The following is a 27149-nucleotide window of genomic DNA, read 5'->3' on the forward strand; positions in this document are numbered from 1 at the left end:
AGAAATCTGATTCCAAGAGCAAGTGTACCTAAAGCTTAGGTGGAATCAGTAAGAGCAGTGTACTAAAGCTTAGGTTGTATCAATAAGCCAGGTTTCACATAATAAACATCAACTGTATTCTGCTATTTCGGAATCCAGGTGTAACCTCGGTGGCTTTTGTCTAAAGCACGAAGAATCTCCAGTAAAATAGTGACTTCTAAAGGAAACATTGGTAACCCATCTGGGAGCTTGGCTATGTGGATGAAATGCTAGATTACTCTATCAATCTAAATGTGAGGAAATTTAGAGCAGCATGTTAAAAGGAATTCTAACCTTTTATATTTCCATTTACAGAAAAAGATGGAAAAGCATTTCACCCAACATATGAAGAAAAACTGAAGCTTGTCGCTCTGCACAAACAGATTTCTGTCGGCCCCTATAGTCCTGACTCTTGTCCAGAGGTTGGCTTCTTTGATGTACTTGGCAATGACAGGAGGTAATTGTGACCTGATTCTCAACGATTATTTCAGGCTTGCACACTCTCAGCTTCATTCTTTAGTAGCTTCCAATTTAGTGGGCATTCAGAAATATAAGTGGAAATTTCATTAGGAACCTAAGGCAAAATACAAAAACTTGAGAGTCAAGAGGGAGTAAAGGATTTCTCCAGAGCAATAAGCTAGATGCACCCACAAAAATAGCCAGGTATTATGTGTCTTTTAAATGCTTCCGGTTAATCGTCTGCTTTATAAATTCCTCCATTTAAGGCTCTAATCTAGCCTTCACTGAATTTTCTAATCATCCTCATTTTTATCTCTTCTGGATGCTGGTTACGCCTTTGAGTGGCTTGGCCTTTAGCTCTGATATTTGGAACATCATTCTTCTTCAGTGATGCTCCTTAAAAGCTAACTTGTTGACCAAACTTTTGGTTACCTACCTCAAAACTCCCATAGATGACTGAGTCATTTTGAGAAGCTTAGAAGATGACTAAGAGAAAGTTCAATAAATAGGGACTTAAATTGAAGACAGTTGTTTAAATGGGTGATGGCGGATATTGGTGGGGAACTTAAATAGTGACACAAGAGACTGCAGGTGCTAGAACCTGGAGCAGGCAGAAAAGACGGAGGAACATAACGGGTCAGGCGGCATCTGTGGAGTGAAATGAACAGTCAACATTTTGGGTTGAAGCAGTTCATTTGGACTGACCTATTTCAGATGAAGGGTCTCAACCTGAAACATCAGCTAGTCATTTATCTCAATAGATGTTGCCTGACCTGCTGAGTCCCTTCAGCTTTTGTGTGTTGCTGGGGATCTTAAATATGCTGCCTGAAAAGTAATGGGGCCAGATTACTTAATGTGTTGTGGCCTTTTGGGTAATGGACTGAAAATATTTTGTGTGTAAATTATTCTGTTTATGAAGGCCATACTGAATTGAACATCTGTTTTCTGTGCAATAAAATTGTACCAACGCACCTTTAAAACTGTGATCAAGCTTTTTGTTGATCAGCAGACATGCAGCTGATTGCAGGACTTATTAAACTAGTCCTTGTCTTCATTTTGTTTCTCTTGGTTAATTTTTTTTAACATTACAAAACTTTAAAGAAATTCTTTCTTATTAAAGAATTCTATCAACAGTAAATTGCTGTGAACATCCTGCACAATAGCAGTTTATGAAGAGAGAGCAAAGAAAGATTAACCTCTCATCAACACTTAACCCATTAGATGCTATCTGATATGCTGTGTTGCTTGCTACTTTCAAATTCTATTATAATTATTTTATTAAAATCATACAAAACCTTTTTCTTTAAATGTATAATCTTTCAATTATTCTTTTCCTCACCATCTACCTAACAGCCTTTATTTTTCCTTTCTCAACCATTGTCTCTGCTTTTATTTTGATATTCATTATTAGCAACACATGCTTACATCATCACTGCCTTTATCACACAATTCCACAACACCATCGTCTTGAAGAAGCTGGTTGTGTACTGCCTTGCATTGTTGCAGTCCTTCTGGGTAAGGCACAGTACTGGTGGGGAGGGACCCAGTGATAGTTCCATTTCCAAGCCTGGATATTAATGCCTGCGGCTGATGTTGCTTGCCACATGCTTGTTGCATTCGTACTAAAGACCAAGAATCATACAGCTTGGAAGTAAGCCCAGGCTAACTAGAGGGATGCCGGTAGACTATGGCAAGGTCTAAATGAGATCACTGAGCGCAAAGAAAAGGCTGGGAATATCAGTAACTCTAGTGCTTCTCTTCCTGATGAACTTAATGTATTCTATGCAAGATTCGAACAGAAGAGGAGCGTCCCGCTCCCTCCGGGTGAACTCGAGGTTCATCGTCACCGAGGAGGATGTTAGAAGGGCCTTCCTGAAGATAAATCCAAGGAAGGCGACGGGCCCAGATGGCGTCCTGGGACGGGTTCTCCAGGCCTGTGCAAGCGAGCTAGCTGGAGTGTTTGCTGATATCTTCCACTGCTCCTTGCTTCAGTCTAAGATCCCCTCATGTTTTAAGAAGGCAATGATAATCCCAGTGCCGAAGGAGAGCAAGGTGGCATGCCTGAATGACGATCGACCTGTGGCTCTGACATCACTTGCTATGAAATGCTTCGAGAGATTGGTTATGGCACACATCAACCACAGCCTACCGGTCAACCTCGATGCTTTGCAATTTGCCTACCGGAGCAACAGGTCAACGGCAGATGCCATCTCTCTGGCCCTGCATTCCTCCTTAGAACACCTGGAGAATAAAGACGCATATGTAAGGCTCCTTTTCATTGACTACAGCTCTGCCTTTAATACCATCATTCCAAATAAACTGATTCCTAAGCTCTGGAACCTGGGCCTTAGCACTCAGATCTGCAGCTGGATCTTCAACTTCCTCACAGACAGGACCCAGGCTGTAAAAATAGGGGACGAGCTCTCCTCTACAATCACTCTGAGCACCGGTGCCCCACAAGGCTGTGTACTCAGCTCCCTGCTGTACTCACTGTACACCCATGAATGTGTAGCCAAGTTTCCATCGAACTCAATATATAAGTTTGCTGATGACACCACAATTGTAGGCCGTATCTCGGGTAATGATGAGTTTGAGTACAGAGAGGAAATTAAGAACCTGGTGGCATGGTGCGAAGACAATAAATTATCCCTCAATGTCAGCAAGACAAAGGAATTGGTTGTTGACTTCAGAAGGAGTAGCGGACCGCATGACCCCATTTACATTGGTGGTGCACAAGTGGAACAGGTCAAAAGCCTTAAGTTCCTCGGGGTCAATATCACAAATGACTTGATTTGTCCAACCAAGCAGAGTTCACTGCCAAGAAGGCCCACCAGTGCCTTTACTTCCTGAGAAAGCTGAAGAAATTTGGCCTGTCCCCTAAAACCCTCACTAATTTTTATAGATGCACCGTAGAAAGCATTCTTCTAGAGTGCATCACAACCTGGTATGGAATTTGTCCTGTCCAAGACCGGAAGAAGCTGCAGAAGATTGTGAACATCACACAAACCAGTCTTCCATCCTTGGACTCACTTTACACCGCATGCTGTCGGAGCAGTACTGCCAGGATAATCAAGGACACGACCCACCCAGCCAACACACTTTTCGTCCCTCTTCCCTCCTGGAGAAGGCTCAGGAGCTTGAAGACTTGTACGGCCAGATTTGGGAACAGCTTCTTTCCAACTGTGATAAGACTGCTGAACAGATCCTGACCTGGATCTGGGCCGTACCCTCCAAATATCTGGACCTACCTCTCGGTTTTTTGCACTACCTTACTTTCCCTTTTCTATTTTCTATTTATGATTTATAATTTAAATTTTTACTATTTACTATCGATTTGTACTCCAGGGAGCGCAAAGCGCAGAATCAAATATCGCTGTGATGATTGTACGCTCTAGTATCAATTGTTTGGCGACAGTAAAGTAACCCATCGAGTAAGTGTCAGCCATAAATCATCCATTTACACTCATCCTATACTAATGCTGTTTTGTTCTCCCATATTCCCATCAATTTCCCACACCGCTCCCACCCACACATGGAATAATTTATAGTAACTATTGGCCTATCCTGCATGTCTTTGGGATGAGTGAGGAGACCCACATGTACTAGCAGAATGTGAAGAATCTGAGCAGCACCTATGGTCAGGATTTAAGCTGTGAAGCAGTAGCTCAACCAGCTGTGCTGCTGTGACCTACTTGGTGGAGGTCAGAATTCGGATGTTGCCATTGAAGAATCTGTTTACTGGACAGTTGACTTAAGTACCCCGTGGTCATATTTTTAAATGGAGTCAACAAAGCCACATGCTCCATATGAACTGAACTGATTAACAGATTTATCTTCAAAACATATTTGCATTTTACTGAATCTTAATACATCTTCACATACCCTTTCAAAATGCCATTTATGTAGAAAATGTATGTATTATTTATATCGCAAACATGGAAGGAAGGGAAAGACATAGAAAGATTAGAGTCAGACATCATTGAAACAGACCCTTAGGACCAACTCATCTTTGCTGACCTTGATGCCACTAGCTTATTCCTATTTACACAGGTTTGGCTCCTATTGCTCTAAACTCCTCCTGTTCATGTACTTACCCAAATGTCTTAAATATTATTATACCTCCTCACCCACTTCCAGTGGCGGCTCCATTCACATACACAAAACCCTCTGCATTAAGACCCCTTGAGACCCTTTAAAATTTTTCCTCTCTTACCTTACTTTTCCCTCCAGTTTTTAGTTTCCCTTCCCTGAAGACAGAGTATGTACATTTACACTTTTTGTACCCCTCATGATTTATACAGCACAGTATGGTCACCCCTCAATTCCTTATGTTTCAAGGAATCAAGTCCTAACCTGCCCAACCTTCCCCAATAACTTAAGCCCTCGAGTTCAGGCAGCATCCTCCTAAATCTGCTCTGCCCTTTTTCCAATTTAATGATGTCACTCCTATAATAAGACAGCCAAAAGAGCACACATTCCTCCCGGTGCAGTTTCACTGCTATGGATTAGTTGGAGAAAGGTCATGTTGAGAAAAACGTGATGGAGACCAGTCCTTCTGGTGTATTATAATTTTCATGTCTTTTGTAGCATTGCGGAGACCTATTCTATTGCATTCATGTCATAAAGAAAAGAAGAGGATAGAGATGAAGCAAAGGTATATATCCAGTGAAGCTGAAGAAACTGATATTTCCAAATTAGAATAGTGAGACTCAGAAGGAAACCATCTCTCTTACACTTGTTAAAAGTATAGAAATGGAATTAAAATTGTCATACAAAAAGGAGCAGAATTGTAAACCGTGAACAGTATCTTTGTCACCAGTGCTAAGTGTTATAATTTGCTCCAGTGCCTTTGTACAAGGCAGACAGGAGTGTGTGAGTGAGTGAGTGAGTGAGGGTGTGGGTGTGTGAGAGTGTAAGTGTGTGTGTGTGTGTGTGTGTGTGTGTGTGTGTGGGGGTGAGTGTGAGTGAGTGTGTGGGTGTGGGGGGGTGTGTGTGTGGGGGTGTGGGGATGAGTGTGTGTGGGGGTGTGGGTGTGGGGGTGAGTGTGTGTGGAGGGTGAGTGTGTGTGTGTGGGGGGGTGAGTGAGTGTGTGTGTGTGTGTGTATATATCAGTGTGCACATGCACTTGGTACGTAAACTGCACTTGAAAGTCAGTTCATATACTGCTAAGATTTCCTGGGAATATTAACAGCATCTCAACAGTGCACTTGTCTCTGGGCAGCAAAATTTACCAACTGATCCATTTGAGATGAAAGAATAAATGTGGTCAACAATGCCCTACTGTACTTTGAAAGAACATTTTGGTGCTCATGGCTTAATATATTTATAGTGAGTGTAATATGCTCTTTCAGATATCTTATTGCGACCATTGTAGAACACTGGGTCAACTCATTACCTCATTATTATTGACAAGAACTCCTATTTCCATCACTTTAAAAGAGAGTAGAAACAAAAATCTCCATTATTTTGGTTTTTTACTTCCTACATGTACAGAAGAGATTATAAAACCGAAAGTGTAACAGTCAGGCTACCTTTCTAGGTAAATAGCTGGAACTCTGTGTTACGTAGATAGCATTATAAGATCACAAGACTTGGGAGCAGAATTAGGCCAGTTATTTCTATCACGTCTGCTCCATCATTTCATTGCGGCTGATTTATTATCCCTCTTAACCCCATTTCCTGCCTTCTTCCCACAACATTTCACTCCCTGATTAATGAAGAATCTTTCAGCTTCTGCTTTAAATATACCAAATGACATCCTGTCTGTGGCAATGAATCCCACGGATTCACCACTCTCTGACTAAAGAAAGTTTTCCTCATCTCTGCTAAAAATGGACATCCCTCAAATTCACAGTTAACTTATATTTACAATTCACAGTTAACTGTTTTATTTAATATAACTATTTTTATTTCAGGAAAACTGCAAATCATCATTGAAACAGTTATCCTTTTAAATCGAAGGTGATGTTTCAAGGTTTTGTAAAAGGGAAAGTACTGCATTTATGTCTTGATTGTGTCTATGAATGTCCTAATCCTGGTTATAAATGATCTGTTAGTTCAGTTCAGCACTTGTTCAGAACATTACTGTGGAACCCCTATCCTCGGATACAGACAGAAAGTCTACTCCTAGCACTCCATTACATTGTTTAAGAATGCTGCTTTGTCAGAGGCACTATAGCGTCTATGCAGTTTGTAGTGATCCATAGAGAAAAACCACTAAAGCTGGTCTACCACTCTTGTTTTATTGTGTTTACATAATGACAAGCTAGATGAGAATTAAAAAATTGCAATAGAACCGCATCTTGATATGACTTGGTAAAGTTGTGTTGAAGGAAACTCAAGGAGAAAGAAAAATACCGGCCTAGACCACCTTGACTGAGTGTTCAGTTGACGTGTCATAATTTTAATTTACTTTGTACTCAGCTGGGACCTCATATTTCACTCAGTCTATGTCTTTAGTAGAGGAAGTGGGTAGGGATGAGGGTGGGGCAGATGTGTTATGATGAATGTTGGGAATGCATAATGATGGAACCTGATGATGTCCTTGCTGCATTGTTGAATTTAACAGACCCCCAAGTTTTCAGGCACCTCTGATTTAGAGACATTTCATAATTTTGCTGTTCTGTGGGTTTTCTTCTATCCTCACTTCTAAAATAGAGCTAGCAGACTTTGAGAGCAGGAATGATGAGGGAGTTCCAAACCATGCTGGTGAAGGCAAAATGATATTACTTACATAATAATAGTGATCTGCATTTGTGTTTATGTAGGAAGTGAAGCGGGAAGTACACGTAAACTTGTATAAAGTCTTTTACAACCTCGGGACATCATGAAGCACTTAACTGCCAGTTTCCATTAGGAACTGCATCAGATTTGTTTTCACAAGCAACAACCTCAGGGCTTTAGTACAGTTATTCTGAGAAAGGAAAACAGTGGCATTATTGTGTAAAACAGCAAAAATCCTCTGATTATCAGTTCCTGCAAGAACTATCAATCCTTGAGGCACTACTTGTGGCACAAAGTAAACTTAACTCAGAGCTGTTTATTCCTTACCAGTACTGCGTGGAGTCTGATTTGACATCTTCACTGCTTTTGTCATAATAACGTCAGAACTATACCCGAGGACAGAGGATTTTGCATCAGGAGCTTGCTGTCATAATTTGTATGCCAAACTGGCTTCTATTTACGTTTCCTTTCTTAGTTCCACTGCCTTGTTCCCATAATTCCCCATCCCAGTCCTAATCTCTAACTTAATCTCTCAAACTATAATTTGCAACAAGCAGACAAAATAGAGGAAACAGCTGTATCCTAGTGAGTATTTGGATAAGAGCAATTGGCTACTGACTCATTTCTTGGTGCATTCCATGGAAGATTAATAAAGCATATTTAATCAGAGTTTTAAGGTACAGGTAGTGTTTTTCACAACTTTTATTTCTGTAATATATTAGAATAGACATTACAGGAAAAGATTTAATAAGCAATGTTAGAGTCATATAGCATGGAAACAAAATCTCTTACTATCTCTTCTTTCAGTTAGTCCTGACGAAGGGTCTCGGCCCGCAATGTCGACTGTCCCTCTTCCTATAGATGCTGCCTGCCCTGCTGCGTTCACTAGCAATTTTTACGTGTGTTGCTTGTAACTCATTTGGTCTGTACCTATCATTATGATACACGTTCCAATCAATTTTCCTCAGATTCTACCACTTGCCCTATATAGCAGAGACACTTCACGGTATGTAGAGGAACCCACACAGTCCTAGAGTAAACATGCAGGCTCTGCACTAGCATGTCAGTATTGAACCTGCATTGCTGTGACTCAGCAGCTCTAACAGCTGCACCACTGTGCCATCCTATCATTGCGCACTCCTACAAATGCATAGTCCTGTTGAAGGGTCTCTGCTCGAAACATCGACTGTACTCTTTTGCATCTCTCTCTCTCTCCCTCTCCCTCTCCCTCTCCCTCTCCCTCTCCCTCTCCCTCTCTCTCTCTCTCTCTCCCTCTCCCTCTCCCCCTCTCCCTCTCTCCTCCCCCCTCTCCCTCCCCCCTCTCCCTCCCCCCTCTCCCTCCCCCCTCTCCCTCCCCCCCTCCCCCCTCCCCCTCCCCCCTCTCCCCCTCTCCCCCTCTCCCCCCCCATAGGATGATGATGGTTCCTTTCAGTCAGTTAGTGGGGTGGTACCCCACTCCTCAGAAAGGAACAGCGTGTGCGTGAGTGGATTTTAGGTGAGTAGGAGGTTGCACAGGTCCGGACCCACACTGTTGATATCCCTTCCCAGATCCAGTGGCATGGTGGAGTCCAAGACGGCTAGGGGAAGTTCTGTTGCAGTGAATGGCCAGACCAAGCTTCGATGCAAGGAATGCCCTTTCTGCGCTTCACAACACCTGTTTGCTAGATGGCCGTTGACCCTACGAGAGGGTTCATCTGCCCTTTGACAGGTCTTGTTTTTTGTCGTGCAGGGTGTCTACCCACTCTCTTCACCAGGCAAGCCTGGTGGGGGAGCCGGTTTAGTTGCCAACCACCCGAGCATGTGACAGGTAGTACTGGGTTACATGGTACCAGTAGCACTCAGGCAAGTGACCTGACTCTTTTCAATAGGTGCTGCCTGGCCTGTTGAGTTCCTCTTGCATTTTGTGTGTGTTGCTTAGATTTCCAGCATCTGCAGATGTTCTCTTGTTTGTAAATGCAAGAGAATCTTTTAGTGATTGAGTGGCAAATATCAGCCAAGGTTAGAAGGATATGACCCTTGCTCCATGTAAAATACAGTAGACTAATCTTTTGGTTTGTGAGAGAGCTGGCAATGACAAGACGTCTAACGGTTCCTCTGATTTTCCACTGGCCCTATAATATCCCTGTCTAGATGTTGAAGTTTCTAGGGTTGGGCTTGAACACCACAAACATTTGACAGAGAACTGTCAAATGTGTTTGTGTGTGTGTGTGTGTGTGTGTGTATATGTGTGCTCAATTAAATAAATAAGTGTGTGTGTGTGTGTGTCTGTGTGTATGTATGTATATTTATTTATTGTGCCAGTACCCTCTATACTGGGGTTAAGTTCTCAACCCCAGAAGAAGATGTGGAAACCTCTAGTTTAACGCAAATTGCTGGAGCAACTTGACAGCTCAGGCAACATCTGTGGAGGGAAATGGACAGTTAACATTTCAATTTGAGACCTTTCATCGAGACTCGAAAGAGTGAAGATAGCCAGGATTAAAAAAAAGTGAGGGAAATGGGTGAAACAAGAACTGGCCAGCTGGGGGAGGAAGAGAATAGGAGTAATGTAAAAAGCTGCAAGAGATTCTGCAGATACTGAAAATCCTGAACAGCACACACACAATGCTGGAAGAACTCAGCAGGTCAGGCAGCATCTATAGAAAGCAATAAAGGGTCGATGTTTTGAACCTAGGTCCTTCATCAGAGTTATGAGCAATGTCTGCTTATTTGGTACCAAGTACTGTGTGTGTACGCGTGTGTTTATGATGGCTCTGAATGTTTTTTAAAGTGTGACACCTGCCAGTATTCCTGATTCCCCCACTTTTCCTTCGCTACATCGACGACTGCATTGGCGCTACTTCCTGCACGCATGCAGAGCTCGTTGACTTTATTAACTTTGCCTCCAACTTTCACCCTGCCCTCAAGTTTACCTGGTCCATTTCCGACACCTCCCTCCCCTTTCTAGATCTTTCTGTCTCTGTCTCTGTCTCTGGAGACAGCTTATCCACTGATGTCTACTATAAGCCTACTGACTCTCACAGCTATCTGGACTATCCCTCTTCTCACCCTGTCTCTTGCAAAAACGCCATCCCCTTCTCGCAATTCCTCTGTCTCCGCCGCATCTGCTCTCAGGATGAGGCTTTTCATTCTAGGACGAGGGAGATGTCTTTTTTTTAAAGAAAGGGTCTTCCCTTCCTCCACTATCAACTCTGCTCTTAAACACATCTCCCCCATTTCACGTACATCTGCTCTCACTCCATCCTCCCGCCACCCCACTAGGAATAGGGTTCCCCTGGTCCTCACCTACCACCCCATCAGCCTCCGGGTCCGACATATTATTCTCCGTAACTTCCGCCACCTCCAACGGGATCCCACCACTAAGCACATCTTTCCCTCCCCCCCCCCACTTTCCGCAGGGATCGCTCCCTACACGACTCCCTTGTCCATTCGTCCCCCCCATCCCTCCCCACTGATCTCCCTCCTGGCACTTATCCGTGTAAGCGGAACAAGTGCTACACATGCCCTTACACTTCCTTCTTACCACCATTCAGGGCCCCAAACAGTCCTTCCAGGTGAGACGACACTTCACCTGTGAGTCGGCTGGGGTGATATACTGCGTCTGCTGCTCCCGATGTGGCCTTTTATATATTGGCGAGACCCGACGCAGACTGGGAGACCGCTTTGCTGAACACCTACGCTCTGTCCGCCAGAGAAAGCAGGATCTCCCAGTGGCCACACATTTTAATTCCACATCCCATTCCTATTCTGACATGTCTATCCACGGCCTCCTCTACTGTAAAGATGAAGCCACACTCAGGTTGGAGGAACAACACCTTGTATTCCGTCTGGGTAGCCTCCAACCTGATGGCAAGAACATCGACTTCTCTAACTTCCGCTAATGCCCCACCTCCCCCTCGTACCCCATCTGTTACTTATTTTTATACACACATTCTTTCTCTCACTCCTTTTTCTCCCTCTGTCCCTCTGACTATACCCCTTGCCCATCCTCTGGGTCCCCGCCCCCCCCCCGCCTTGTCTTTCTTCCTGGGCCTCCTGTCCCATGATCCTCTTGTATCCCTTTTGCCAATCACCTGTCCAGCTCTTGGCTCCATCCCTCCCCCTCCTGTCTTCTCCTATCATTTTGGATCTCCCCCTCCCACTTTCAAATCTCTTACTAGCTCTTCCTTCAGTTAGTCCTGATGAAGGGTCTTGGCCTAAAGCGTCGACTGCACCTCTTCCTAGAGATGCTGCCTGGCCTGCTGCGTTCACCAGCAACTTTGATGTGTGTTGCTTGTATTTCCAGCATCTGCAGAATTCCTGTTGTTTGAGTATTCCTGATTAATGGGGTTGCACATTGCTGGGCAAACTGGCCTCCTGTTCCTCAGACCCTGTTAGACTCGGGGAAAAAAGCAGTCTTGGAGGGATGCGGTTGAAGTACTTCAGATTTTTTTTTTGGTGTGGGTGGTAGAAGAATTAAACTGAAGACTACCTTTGGATTCACAGGACCAGATACATTCAGTGGTGGAAAGGAGAATTAGAAGCACTGAACCTTGCTGGTTAAAGTCAGGAGATTTTTACTTATTTCTGCAATGGATGGTGAAATGGCAGGTGGTCTTATAATTAATAATGTGTTTAGTATTATAAATAACTTTGATTCTGCCATCAGCCTGACTCAGTTTATAAACCCTTGCCTCCGAGGCACATAAGGTTGAGAGCTTAAGCCTCACTGCAAGTCTTAATACTAAACGGAAGGAATGTTCATTGCCATGTTAATGGCGCTGTTCTTCGAGATTCAATTTGGGATATGCTCAGGTAAGTTTTAAAAGTTACTTTGGTGTTAATTTAAGTAGAATAAGGATTAACGTCCTCTATTTATCGCAATGGTTTTGCTGCTCCAAAATGGGCAAGGCTGTGCCTGAGTATCACTTCATTTCAAACATTGCTGCAAAAAGATGTATTCTGGTGTTAATAGTGCAGGTTGTGGGATTGTCTGATGGTGTAACTGTAGTTTAAGAATAATTTGTTGTATTTGTGAAGTTGTGTTTAATAAGACCAGTGACAGTTGTCTATTTGGACCTTTTATTCTCAGGAGAGAATGGACTGCCCTTGGAAGCATGAAAAAAGAAAATGCCATGGTGGAATTTATTCATTTGGTGAACAAATGCTGCAGTCTGTTTGAACCATATGTCACCTCTCATAAGATAGAGAAGGAAGAGCAGGAGAGGAAGAGGTAAAAAAAACATTCGTTGTCTGTCTTCACAGTTCTAATAGTTTGATACTTATAAAAAAAAGTTTCAGTCATAAAGAAAGGCAGTGTATTTTTATAATCTTTCCTTTCATAGAATATAGACCAGACCAACATGGAAATAGCCCCATAGGCCTACGACGTTTATGCCAGGGGTTCCCAACCTCTTTTATGCCATGGGCCCCTGCCATTAACCGAGTGGTCCGTGGACCCCAGAATGGAAACTCCTGGTCTATGCTCACCATGACGCCAGTGGAATTTTAGTCCCATCTGCTCTTTTCCTTCATTCCTTTCTGTTCATTTGCATGTCTAAATGCTATTGGTGTCTTTCACCACTTCCCCGGCAATGCAGTCCAGACACCTACTATTCTATGCGTAAAATAACTTGCCTCATAAAGTTTTCCTTTGTAAATGGTACGTATCAGCCATGGCTTTTCCTGAATTGAGAGGGTTGACACAATTGAGCACCTGAGTACAAATAGCTGGTGCAGTACTATCAGCTGCAGTAAATTGGTTTATCATTGTCACGTATACTGAGATACAGTGAAAATCATTGTTTTGTATGCGATCATTACTGATCATTTCATTGCAACAGTGCATTAAGGTAATTAAAGGGAAAAGATTATAGAGCAAAATGTCACTGTTTCAGAAAGTGCAATCCAGACAGACTATCAGAGTCAGGTTTATTATCACTGACTTGTATGTCAAGAAATTTGTTATTTTACAGCAGCATTGCAGTGCAAAGGCATTAAAATTGCAATAAATGCTTAAAAGAAAGGAATAATGTGTTAGTGTTCACAGACCCTTCGGAAATCTGATGGCGGACTGGAATAAGTTGTTCCTAAATCGTTGAGTGTAGGTGTTCAAGTTTCTGTACTTCCTCTCCAATGGAAGTAACAAGAGGAGGGCATGGCCTCCCTGGTGATGGATCCCATCTTCTGGATGCGCACCTCTTGAAGGTGTCCTCAATGGTTGCAAGGGTTGTGCCTGTGCTAGAGCTGGCTGAGTCTACAACCATATATAGCCTCTTGTGATCCTGTGTATTGGAGCTTCATGCCAGGCTGTTTGCAGCCAGTCCATAACAAGCTAGATTGTGAGGTCAAGAGTCCATCTTATTGTGCTAAGGGTCTATGAATATTCTAATAATCGTGAGAGGAAGCTGTCCTTGGGCCTGGTGGTATGTGCTTTCTAGCTTTTATATCTTATGTCTGACAGGATTGGGTGAGAAGAGGGAATGTCCAGGATGGGTTGGGTCTGTGTTGGTTGCTTTGCTGTGGCAGTGAGAACTGTAGACAGTTCATGGAGGTGAAGCTGGTTTCGGTGATGTGCTAGGCTGTGTCCACAGTCCTCTGTAGTTTCTTGCAACAGAGTCATTCGTGTTAATGCCTTTCAGGTTAGACATTAGAGGAAAATTCAATGTTGAGTTTATTATCATATGTACAAGTACATGTATGCACAGGTCCAATGAAAAGCTTACTTGCAACTGTATCACAGGCACAGTGCATTAGAGACACAGTATTCACAAAAAGATACACAATTTTTGCAGGAAATAGCACAATTAGAACAAAAATTCCATTTTAGTGCAAAGTGATCATACTGTTGCTAAACTGTAGTGTTTAGCATTTTGACATTTAGGGTGAACAACTAAATGCTTGAAGGAAAGTAGCTGTTCTTGTACCCAAGTAGTGTAGGACTTCAGTCTTCTGTATCTCCTGCCCAATGATAGCTGTGAAAAGAACCAATGTCTCAAGTTCTGAATATTATATTTGTTATTTGTTGGCGCTTGCCGAACATAAATTCAGTGGAAATGGCTACTAACCATAATGAAATGAAGCATTTCACTAGTGTCCCTTGGAAAAATAATTCTGAATTGTTACTGGCTCTGACTGGTGTGAAGCTTTATTACAGAAACAACAGGCATGCTGTTAGACTCTTGGCAGCCTAGTCAGATTGCCTGGGTGTTTAGAGGACAATAAATTCTAGCCTTGGCAGGAACTGAACATAGGGAGACTTGTGATTCCAGATTTATCACCTCAAGGGAGTTAGAATGCAAATAGAGGATGTTATGTTACAGCTGTACAGAGAGCCTGTTGTTCTGCATTCCACCTGGAAATGACACCTTGGGAAGAGTGTGTTAAACTGGGGAACATAATGGGTTAAAAGGGAAAAGTCGATGAAGTTGGGAGTCATTTGAAAGAGTTTTGTTAAGAAGGGAACTAAAATTTATGAAACCAAGGGAGGTAAATGGTATTAAGATAGTGATCAGTCTTGTAATTGAATTGCAGAGTAACAATGGTGGGTGAAACAGTTACTCCTTGCTCGTACATTGTGTTAGCCTGGTCTAGATTTGTAAGAACTTCCCAAGCAGAAGATAGGGACATTGGTAGAATTACAAACCCCATATCCAGAAAAGTTGGGATATTTTCCAAAATGCAATAAAAACAAAAATCTGTGATATGTTAATTCACGTGAACCTTTATTTAACTGCCAAAAGTACAAAGAAAAGATTTTCAATAGTTTTACTGACCAACTTAATTGTATTTTGTAAACATACACAAATTTAGAATATGATGGCTGCAACACACTCAACAAAAGTTGGGACAGAGGCATGTTTACCATTGTGTTACATCACCTTTCCTTTTAATAACACTTTTTAATCGTTTTGGAACTGAGGATACTAATTGTAGTCGATTTGCAATTGGAAATTTTGTCCATTCTTGCTTGATACAAGACTTCAGCTGCGCAACAGTCTGTGGTCTCCGTTGTCTGATTCTCCTCTTCATGATGCGCCATACATTTTCAATAGGAGATAGATCTGGACTGGCAGCAGACTAGTCAAGCACACGCACTCTGTGTCTACAAAGCCACGCTGTTGTAGCCCGTGCAGAATGCGGTCTGGCATTGTCCTGCTGAAATAAGCATGGACGTCCCGGGAAGAGACGTCACCTTGATGGCAACATATGTCTCTCTAAAATCCTAATATACACCTCAGAGTCAATGGTACCTTCACATACATGCAATTCACCCATGCCGTGGGCACTGATGCACCCCCATACCATCACAGATGCTGGCTTTTGCACCTTTCGCTGATAACAATCTGGATGGTCGTTTTCATCTTTGGCACAGAGAACTCGACGCCCGTTTTTTCCGAAAGCTAGCTGAAATGTGGACTTATCTGACCACAGCACACGGTTCCACCGTCTTTCGGTCCATCTGAGATGAGCTCGGGCCCAGAGAACTCTCCGGCGTTTCTGCATAGAGTTGACGTATGGCTTCCTCCTTGCGTAATACAGTTTCAAGTTGCATTTCTGGATGCAGCAACAGAGTGTGTTGAGTGACAATGGTTTTCCGAAGTACTCCCGACCCCAGGTGGCTATAATTGTCACAGTAGCATGACTTTTCTGTGCACTTTTCAATTTTATTTTAACTCTGTCCCAACTTTTGTTGAGTGTGTTACAGCCATCAAATTCTAAATTTGTGTATATTTACAAAATACAATTAAGTTGGTCAGTAAAACTATTGAAAATCTTTTCTTTGTACTTTTTTCAGTTAAATAAAGGTTCACGTGAATTAATATATCACAGATTTTTGTTTTTATTGCATTTTGGAAAATATCCCAACTTTTCTGGAAATGGGGTTTGTAGTTTCAAGGGTGCATTAGTAAAGAGATCACAAATGGAAGTAACTGTTGAAAACTAGTGTTTCAAAGTTGCGTTATTGAACTCAGCTGCCAAATCAAATGAAAATTATAATCCTATATGGGCAAGACTGGCCTCTACTTCCTTAGGAGTTTCTGAAGATTTGGCATGACATCTATAACTTTGACCGACTTCTATAGACTTGGTTGGATGTGTGCCTTTTAATCACAGCCTTGTAAAGAAACACCAATGCCCTTGAACTGAAAATCCAACAAAACGTGGTGGATACGGTCCAATCCATCATAATAAAACCTTCTCGATTATTGAACACACATACACAGAGCACTGTCTCAGGAAAACAGCATCCGTCATCAGGAACCCCCACCACCCAGGTCATTCCCTCTCCTTGCTGCTACCATCAGGAAGGTGGTACAGGAACGTCAGGACTCTCACTCCAGGTTCAGGAATAGTTGTTACCCCTCAAGCATCAAACTCCTGAACCAGAAGAGATAACTTAACTCATCCCATCATTGAACTGTTCCCACAACACATGGACTCACTTTCAAGGACTCTTCATCACATGATCTCAATATCTATTGCTTATTTATTTATTTATTTATTGTCTTTTGCACACTGGTTGAACCTCCAAGTTGGTGTGGTCTATGGTTGTCCTGGCCCAAGAGGCTGCAAGTAATTGGAATCTCAATCAACAAATATTCTGCTGCGGGAAACCATTGAGTCTTAACATCATCAGTGGAGTGGGGGAATTTTTTATGTTTTGGGTCAAAACCCTGTATCAGAATTAAGAGTGGAGATATCAGTATAATGATGAGAGGGAGGAGAGGTACATCTGGGGCCTGAGGTGATTGGTGGGACTGAGGGGTGTGAATAATGATGGGCAGGTATGGGAGAAGTGAAATTAGAAGACAAGGTTGTCAATATATGTACCTATTCAGTTCCATCATGAATTAACTGATGTTGTACCTTCACCTTATTGAGTAAGCTGATCAGTTTATTCACCTTGATCTTTAAATAAATCTCAACTCCGCAGTATCTCGTTTTCATGAAGTTTTGTAATTGTAAATCTCTATTCTTAGAAGTCTGTCACTGTAGAATCAATTTTTTAGAAAACAATGTTGTAATTAGAATGGATAATGGATTTCATTTGGTATCCTAGAATTGAGAAATCAGATGTATAGTTCCATCCACTTTATTTCATCTGGTTCCTCTTTGTGCTGTAAAATACCATTTCCTTTCAGTACCCACTTGAATTAGGCTGTACTATCCCTCTCTACATTTGGTTCATGTACAGTATATCCCCATTTGTGACCCCACCAATTCCCAGCCCAATCCTTCTCCCTTATGTAACCCTCTCACCATAGCACATACAAACTTGGTTCATTAGCTAACTCTGGCCAACAGCCACGTGACTCAGCATTGCCTAAGCAACGGTGAGAAGACCACCTTCAATAAGTAATGCACATCTAGGGTCAGTATGATTCAGGTTCAGCCAAACAGGAATGTTGGAATGTTTCAATGAGGGAATGAAAATTGTGGTGAATGCTGTGTAAATGCTGCCCCATGCAACTTTCCTTGATGACCGTTTCAAACAGGAGCTTACTCGGGAGTATTGGCACTTCCTCATTGGAAACATTCGTCTACACAAAGCACTTCTTACAACGGGGTCTCCTCTTTGGGCAAGATTCTGCAGGCATCTTCCCTTATGCTCCGCTCTGCACCATCTTCATTTTCCAACACCTGCCAACAAAAGACCCAAAGCCAGGCCATTGTTCTTCAGCAATCTGATCCTGCTCAACTCTCTCGAGTTGGCATCCCACTGGATGGAATGCTACAGCATGTTACCAGACAACCCCAATTGGCTGACACCACATTCCTAGGTTGAGCAAATGCTCTTATCTCAGCGGAAGCCAAGACACTGGTCTATGAAGCTTAACTAATAGAATACACTGCGTTTGCAGAAAAACTGCTAAAATCAAAATACCTCACAGCATAGCTGTAGAAATACAATAAAACATTTTCTTAACCAGGGCATTACACTTACTTTCCCCTCCTCTGTCTGTCTTCGCATTCTTCCCTGTGATCTGTGTAAAAGGGATCTAAGGGGCATTTTGTTTTTACATAGGGTGGTGGTTATATGAAACAAGGTGGCAGAGGTGGGTTCAATTAAAACACTTAAAAGACAGGTATACGGATAGGAAAGTTTGAGAGGATTAAAAGACAGGTGTACAGATAGAAAGGTTGAGAGGATTATGAGCAAAATGTGGGGAAACAGTTTGGTTCATATGGTCATATTGGACTGAAGGGCCTGTTTCTGTGCCATGTTACTCTATTATCTCCTGCAGCCCTACAATTTAATTGTAGCACATCCACAAGTTCTTTCATTCCACTGTAGACAGCCATATCCTCAGTTGCCTTAACCGTAAATCTCCTTCCTATATCTTTCCACATGTCTCATTTAAGATGCTGCTTAATATCTGCCTCTTGGATCTCTTGATTAGGGGACATTCCTTTGACTAATAACTTTGCCTGGCACTGGGAGACTTCACCATATTAAAGGTTGTCTATAGCTCATGTACCTGCTTGTTTCCAGACTGAATATACTCAGTCACTTGCATTGGGACTGCTCTTGTTTTACAGTTAATTGTGGCTTAATTCCTCTCTGTAGGAGAGAAGAGGAGGAACGGCGCCATAGGGAGGCAGAGGAACGAGAGCGTTTGCGGCAGGAGGAAGAGCGAAGGAAAAGGGAAGAGGAAGAGAAAAGGAGGCGAGAGGAAGAGGAACGGAGAAATCTAGAGGAAGAGCGGTTTCGAATGGAGCAACAAAAGTAAGGTCTTCATCAGATGAAGCTCATTAGTTTTAATGTGAGCTTTATTTTTATACTAATTTCATTTTTGGGATTGCTTGTGTTAAATTTGAACTTGGTATTATTGCTTCAATATGTTCTTGGACAACTATTTTAGAATTATTAAGTATGGAACCTGCACTGCCCAGTAGGCACCCATTAGTTTTAAAATCATGGGATCTTTGTATCTTACTTGAAATAAAGAGTGCCACAGTTTGCCATCTCTCGCTGCTGTACCAGGGACCTCAACCAAAATGTACTTAGGAATTGAATTCGATCCCATGACCATCTTTCTGTTAGGCAAAAGAAAAGCCCAATGACTGGGCTCTTTCTCAATAAGCCTGTTGGAAATGGTCTAGGACCTCTTCCAAAGAAACTCTCAAGCGACGTTTGTTTTTTACTCATCGAGCAGTTGTAGGTTAATGACCGACTGATGACCTCGCGTGCGTTCAAGTTCAACAGTGGGCGTGACAGGGAATGAGGAAAAGTGCAGCTGACTCATATCATTTCATATCGCCAAATCATATTGTTTCCTCACGGCCCGGTAGCACATGCTTTGCGACCCGGTAGCGGTCCACAGCCCGGTGGTTGGGGACCACCGGTCTAGGTGGTTGTGCTGTGTTTCCAGTGATATCATGTTTTGAGTGAAATATATAACTGAAGCTCTTTTGTGCCACTCATTTATCTTAGTAAATGATAGTACAAGAATGCCCAGTGGTTATCTCTTTGTTGTTGAGGAACATGATGTTATACAACAGTTACTTTGTTTTCCTTCAATAGAAACTAAAAATTGGTAACATAGCAGTTAGCGTGAGTTATTGTAGCTCGGGGCATTGTTGTTCAATTCTGATATCGTCTGTAAGAAGTCTGTACATCCTCCACGTGGAATTGTGTGTTTTCTCTGGGTCCACCAGTCCTTTCCACAGTCCAAAGACGTACTGGTTAGTAGGTTAATTGGTCATTATAAATTGTTCTTTGATTAGGCTAAGGTTTAATCAAAGCTTGCTGGGTGGGGGCAGCTCAAAGGACTATTACATGCTGTATCTCTAAAAAAAAACTACTTGTGCAACGTCTTGCAAAGTTACAAGCTGTAGGTAGCACATGGTTCTTAGAACATGGAACAGCATAACATAGTAAAGGTCCATTGCCCCACAATGTCTAAGGAACTTTCTTTTACCAAGGTGGTTGGAATCTGAAACACGTGTAATAGCAGTATTTACATGAACACTTGAATAGTCAAGGATTGGAAGGCATGGACAATTTTCTGGTGTAGATTGGTATAGGTGTTAGTTAACAATTGGCATGGGCATAGAAGGCTCTATAACTCTAGGACTATGATATGAGTGTCTTCTCTTGTCCTTTTCCAACAGGCATCAGTACTGTGTGTCGATAGCTGTCAAATGTTCCACTGTTATTTAGTTTCTTTAGTCTTTTTTGTATTCATGTATGGCAGCAATATAAAAATCCAAACTTGTGTTACTTTTAACTAATGAATGCTAAATTTTCTATCTCCATGTAAATCTTGAAAGTGACTGTAGTAGGGTTGTTGGCCCATCATTTGAGTAGAATAGTGCTTGACACAGGAATCCTGATTGACTTCTGTTCCATTGCTTAGGATCATTTTGGAGTCCTCTGGAGCTACCTAACTCAGACTGGGGAAGTTTCTGGCTCTAACCTTCTGATTGTGAGATTGCTGAACCTGGCATCTTCCTGGCCTGTGTGGTTAGTGTTACCACATTTGGATGATGCATTTATCCAGCAGAAAATTGGCAGGAATGGTTAAAAAGTGCAGGCATCCTTGTGAAGAAGTATAAAGCTTTAACCTGGAACTTTACTCTGTGGACTTTTGATTTTAGGCAACAGATAATGGCTGCATTAAACGCACAGACTGCAGTGCAGTTCCAGCAATATGCAGCCCAGCAGTATCCCGGCAACTTCGAGCAACAACAACTCCTGATTCGCCAGCTTCAAGAGCAGCACTACCAACAATACATGCAACAGCTCTACCAGGTGCAGATAGCACAGCAGCAGGTAAGGGTGACCCCGACAGCCAAAGGGGATAGGGGTTCAAAACAAAAAGAGTAACTATCCCCTTAATTTTAGGGTCATTTGCAAATGCCACATCACTTTCTACAGTCATTCCTGCTTTATCATTACTAAGCTCACACTGACAGTGTTCTCATCAATTGGCATGATTAAAATTATTTGGGCACTAAATTTTGAGGGGACTGAATTAAAATTCATGTCCCAGGCAGGGTCAAATTATCATCAAAGTGTTAAGGACAGAGTTTGGAGTAATCTTACTCAGGGTAGCAGTGGGAGAATAAATCAATTGGAAAGGACAAGGAAAGGGTGAAATGCAAACTGATTTCAGGCAAAGCTAGGGAGAACACTGGGATACGGTGAGTGACAAGTAAGAGTTGTCGAAGTAGTATTTCCTGGGACCTAATTAGGTTTTCTACCGTGATCTAATTCATCTAGAGTTCTACATGTTAAAAACTAATTGTCATAAAGTCATAAATTGTCAAAGAGTTTGGTATTAGGAGTGGAGCCTGCAGGTAGTTTCCCCAATCAAATGAGTAAACTATATGGTTAGAGCATCCTGCTTTCTAGTTGATGAGAAATCCTCAGTGTTATTTTCTTAAGGAGCAACTGAGTCAAACAAATCATACGTATTGTGGAATTCATGTCCACTTGTCTCAACTAGGATACAGTAGTTAGATTCTGTGGCTGTTGATTAAGAGGGGAAAGCTTGCCATCATCCCTTCTCAGAACCATCCCTTAGACATTTAACTTGTAGCGTGTCTTGTGCAAGATCGGCTGTGAATAAATCTTAAGGATACTGATGTCCTGCATCAGAATCAGGTTTACTATCACTGGCATGTGACGTGAAATTTGTTAACTTAGCAACAGCAGTTCAATGCAATACATAATCTAGCAAAGAGAGGGAAAAAAAAAATAAATAAACAAGTAAATCAATTACATATATTGAATAGATTTTAAACAATGTCCAAAAACAGAAATACTGTATATTTTAAAAAAAGTGAGGTAGTGTCCAAAGCTTCAAAGTCCATTTAGGAATCGGATGGCAGAGGGGAAGAAGCTGTTCCTGAATCGCTGAGTGTGTGCCTTCAGGCTTCTGTACCTCCTACCTGATGGTAACAGTGAGAAAGGGGAATGCCCTGGTTGCTGGGGGTCCTTAATAATGGACGCCACCTTTCTGAGACACTGATCCCTGAAGATATCCTGGGTACTTTGTAGGCTCGTGCCCAAGATGGAGCTGACTAGATTTACAACTTCCTGCAGCTTCTTTTGGTCCTGTGCAGTAGCCCCTCCATACCAGTGATGCAGCCTGTCAGTGCTCTCAATGGTATAACTATGGAAGGTTTTGAGTGTATTTGTTGACATGCGAAATCCCTTCAATAAAGTATAGTCGCTGTCTTGCCGCCTTTATGACTACATCAATATTTTGGGACCAGGTTAGATCCTCAGAGATCTTGACGCCGAGTAACTTGAAACTGCTCATTCTCTCCACTTCTGATTCCTCTTTGAGGATTGGTATGTGTTCCTTCATCTTACCCTTCCTGAAGTCCACAATCAGCCCTTTTGTCTTACTGACGTTGAGTGCCAGTTTGTTGCTGCGGCACCACTCCACTAGTTGGCATATCTCACTCCTGTACGCCCTCTCGTCACCACCTGAGATTCTACCAACAATGGTTGTATTGTCAGCAAATTTGTAGATGGTATTTGAGCTATGCCTAGTCACACTCATGTATACAGAGAGTGGAGCAGTGGGCTGAGCACACCCCCCGAGGTGTGCCAGTGTTGATCGTCAGCGAAGAGGATATGTTATCACCAATCCGCACAGACTGTGGTCTTCCGGTTAGGAAGTCGAGGATCCAACTACAGAGGGAAGTACAGAGGCCCAGGTTCTGCAACTTCTCAATCAGGATTGTGGGAATGATGGTATTAAATGCTGAGCTGCAGTCGATGAACAGCATCCTGACGTAGGTGTTTGTGTTGTCTAGGTGGTCTAAAGCCATGTGGAGAGCCATGGAGATTGCATCTGCAATTGACGTATTGTGACAATAGGCAAATTGCAATGGGGCCCCGTCCTTGCTGAGGCAGGAGTTCAGTCCAGTCATAACCAACCTCTCAAAGCATTTCATCACTGTCGATGCGAGTGCTACCAGGCAATAGTCGATAAGGCAGCCCACATTATTCTTCTTTGGCACTGGTATAATTGTTGCCTTTTTGAAGCAAGTGGGAAATTCCACCCCGTAACAGTGAGAGGTTGAAAATGTCCTTGAATACTCCCGCTAGTTGGTTGGCACAGATTTTCAGAGCCTTACCAGGTACTCCATTGGGACCTTCTGCCTTGCAAGGGTTCACTCTCGTTCTAACATCAGCCTCTGAGACAGAGATCACAGGGTCATCAGGTGCAGCAGGCATCTTCACAGCTGTAGTTGTGTTCTCCCTTTCAAAGCATAAAAGGTGTTGGGTTCATCTGGTAGTGAAGCATCGCTGCCATTCATACTATTGGGTTTCGCTTTGTAGGAAGTAATGTCTTACAGTCCCAGCCAGAGTGGCCGTGCATCTGATATCTCCTCCAACCTCGTTTGGAATTGTCCCTTCACCCTTGAAATAGCCCTCTGCAAATCATACCTGGTTTTCTGGTACAAGCCTGGGCTGCCAGACTTGAATGCCACAGATTTAGCCTTCAGCAGACAACGTACCTCCTGGATAATCCATGGCTTTTGGTTTGGTTATGTACAGTAAGTCTTTGTAGGCACACACTCATCCACACAGGTTTTAATGAAGTTGGTAACAAAGATGAATCCCTGTGAGTACAGTCCAGTCCACCGATTCAAAGCAATCCTGTAGGCGCTCTTGTGCGTCCCTTGTCCAAACCTTCTCGGTTCTCACTGCTGGTGCTGCAGTCTTCAGTCTCTGCCTATATTCGGGGAGTAGAAGTACAACCAGGTAATCAGAATTCCTGAAGTGAGGGCATGGAAGAGCACGGTTCTTGATGGTGGTGTAACAATGGTCCAGTGTGTTGTTTCCTCTGGTATTGCAAGTGATCTGTTAATGGTAATTGCTTAGTGATTTTTTCAGACTGGCCTGGTTAAAATCTCCCAAAACGGTGGTGAAGGTGTTAGGGTGCGCTGTTTCGTGCATGTTGATCCCATTGCTCAGATCATCTAAAGGCTGCTTGACATTGGCCTGAGGTGGAATGTAAACTGCTACCAGAGAACTCCTGTGGTAAGTAAAAAGGATGATGCTTTACTCCTAGATATTCCAGCTCTGGTGAGCAGAATTGGGATAGCACTGATATATTCATGCACCAAGAAGAGTTGATCATGAGGCATACTCTTCCACCTCTGCTTTTGAGAGACCCTATATATCTATCCTGATGGTGTATAGTAAACCCATCGATCTGGATTGCTGCATCCGGTACGGAAGGGGTTAACCAGGATTCTGTGAAACAAAGGACACGCGGTCCTAATGTCCCTCTGATTCAGCACCCTGGCTCTGAGATCATCGATTTTATTCACTGGAGACCGCATGTTCGCTAGCAAGATCGTTGCTATAGGGAGTTTAAAACCCCGTTTCCTTAAATGCACTTGTAATCCTGATCTTCGCCCACGCTTCCTCCGAGGTTTTCTCCGATCACAGACTGTGTTGTTTCCATCAGTTTTAAGCAGTGATAGTACGTTTAAATGCATTAAGACATCTTTGCTGACTGTACTGACCTTGGAAGCAGTTGTGCTTTTTAGCTGTGTCAGGCTGAAACAGGAATATTTAATGGTATCCATTGAGAGTACTGCTGCTGCTCGAGGTGATTAGCGTCCTTGCAGCTGCTCCTTTGAGAGGTGTGAGCTTACAACAATAGTGAAAATAAGATGCATTCCACCAAATGTTAGTGGAATCAAATGATAGAAACTCTTTAATTGTGCTTGTTGTATTTTTAGCTTCCTGTTGATTATATTTAAATAATAGCAGATTGTTTCCTCGGTCCTTTCAGGCAACACTACAGAAACAGCAGGAGCCAATAGTACCAACAATGCACATTGGGATTGGAGAAGTCCCAACAGTGAACGGACAAACAACCACATGTACAGACAGCTCCGAAAAAGAGCCTGAGCCAGAATCCTCAGAAGAAGTATTGGAAAATGGACCAAAAGGTAGGCATTTGAGTTTGTTAACACAGGCTGAGCCCTGTTCACAAGTCCTTTGTCTGAAAACAAGATCACAAGACCAAAGGAGCAGAAGTAGGCCATTTGGCCCATCGAGTCTGCTCCGCCGCTCCACCATGAGCTAAACTATTCTCCCATCTCGTTCTAATTTCTAGCTTTTTCCCCATATTCCTTGATACCCTTACTAATTAGATACCTATCAATCTCCTCCTTAAATACCCTCATTGATCGGGCCTCCACAGCTGTATGTGGCAACGAATTCCATAAGTCCACGACCCTCTGGCCAAAAAAATTTCTCCTCATTTCAGTTTTAAATGGGTACCCTCTAAGACTGTGGTCTTTTGTCCTGGACTCACCCACCAAGGAAAACAGCCTTTCCACATCTACTCTGTCCAACCCTTTCAACATTCGAAATGTTTCTATGAGACCCCCTCTCATTCTTCTATACTCTAATGAATACAGTCCAGGATCCGACAAGCGCTGCTCATATGTTAGCCCCTGCATTCCAGGAATCAGTCTCGTAAATCTCCAACATTAGTACATCCCTTCTCAGATAGGGAGCCCAAAACTGCACACAGTATTCCAAATGAGGTCTCACCAGTGCCCCATAGAGCCTCCTTACTCTTATACACTATTCCTCTTGAAATGAATGCCAACATAGCATTCACTTTCCTTACTGCCAATCCAACCTGGTGGCTAACCTGCACAAGGACCCCCGAGTCCCTTTGCACTTAGGATTTTTGAATTTTTTCCCCATCTAAATAAATCTAAACAATCTGCCAGATTATTTCTTCTTCCGAAATGTACAACTGTACATTTCTCAACATTGTATCTCATCTGCCATCTCTTTGCCCACTCTCCTAGACTGACCAAGTCTCTCTGCAACCTTTCCGTTTCTTCAACACTTCCTGCTCCTCCACCTATCTTGATGTCATCTGCAAACAGGAGGAGAAGATGGCGACGCGACGCAGCGAGCAGCGGCCACTCCGGTGATGAATATCTGTTAAGTAGGGTACCGTGCACAATCCTGATTTGATGGAGACAGACATGAGAGCACAGAGGAACATCTGGTGAAACTTCTAAAATGCCTGCTTAGCTGCCGCTGCTACTGTGTGGTCCAGAATCTCCGGAGGGGAAGGCCCCGAGTCCTCGGCTTTGCTTGTTGCTCGGCGGCCGGGGCGGGGTCGAGCTCTCGGCAGAAATGGTGCTTGGTGTCAGAGGGCTGGTCGGAGGCTCGAAGTTTTTGGACGGACTCAAAGTCGGCTGTGGTCAGGTTCTTCCAATAGTGCTGCATCGGCAAGTTTACGGCACTGGAGGTTCATGGCAGGGAGAGTTTCTCCCTTCTACCATCTGTGTGAATGATGGGCTATCGGGACTTTGAGACTTTTTTTTTTACCATGCCCATGGTCTGCTGTTTATCAAATTACGGTATTGCTTTGCACTGTTGTAACTATATGTTATAACTATGTGGTTTTTGTCAGTTTTGGTCTTGATCTGTCCTGTGTTTCTGTGATATCATACTGGAGGAACATTGTATCATTTCTTAAAGCATGCATTTCTAAATGACAATAAACGAGAACTGAGTGTCCTCATAGTCTAAAAACTTAGCCACAAAACCATTTAATTCATAATCTAAATCATCGATAATACATTGTAAGAAGAAGCGGCCCCAACACCGACCCCTGCGGAGCACTACTAGTAACCGGCAACCAATCAGAATAGGATCCCTTTATTCCCACCCTTTGCTTTCTGCGTATCAGCCAATGCTCCACCCATTCCAACATCTTTCCTGTAATTCCATGGGCTCTCATCTTATTAAGCAGCCTCTTATGTGGCACCTTATCGAAGGCCTTTTGAAAATCCAAATACACAACATCCACAGCCTCTCCCTTGACAATCTTATTTGAGATTACCTCAAAAAATTCCAATAGGTTGGTGAGGCAGGATCTTCCTTCCCTTCATGAAGCCATGCTGGCTTGGGCCTATCTTGTCATGCACCTCGAGGTATTTCATAACCTCGTCCT

At 42.9% G+C, this 27149-nt stretch overlaps 1 protein-coding gene across 2 annotated transcripts in view; it reads left to right on the forward strand.

Annotated features, from left to right (window-relative positions):
- acbd3 (acyl-Coenzyme A binding domain containing 3) overlaps positions 1-27149 on the forward strand; it is a 92003-nt gene that overhangs the window by 40426 nt on the left and 24428 nt on the right. For both annotated transcript variants that reach the window (XM_063040600.1, XM_063040601.1), the window contains exons 2-6: positions 334-475; positions 12272-12412; positions 18752-18910; positions 20785-20959; positions 24954-25113. In XM_063040600.1, coding sequence (XP_062896670.1) covers positions 334-475; positions 12272-12412; positions 18752-18910; positions 20785-20959; positions 24954-25113 — 777 coding nt within the window. The remainder of the gene's footprint in view (positions 1-333; positions 476-12271; positions 12413-18751; positions 18911-20784; positions 20960-24953; positions 25114-27149) is intronic.

The sequence above is a fragment of the Mobula hypostoma genome, chromosome 2 (genome assembly GCF_963921235.1).
Source record: "Mobula hypostoma chromosome 2, sMobHyp1.1, whole genome shotgun sequence".
Lineage (NCBI taxonomy): Eukaryota > Metazoa > Chordata > Chondrichthyes > Myliobatiformes > Myliobatidae > Mobula > Mobula hypostoma.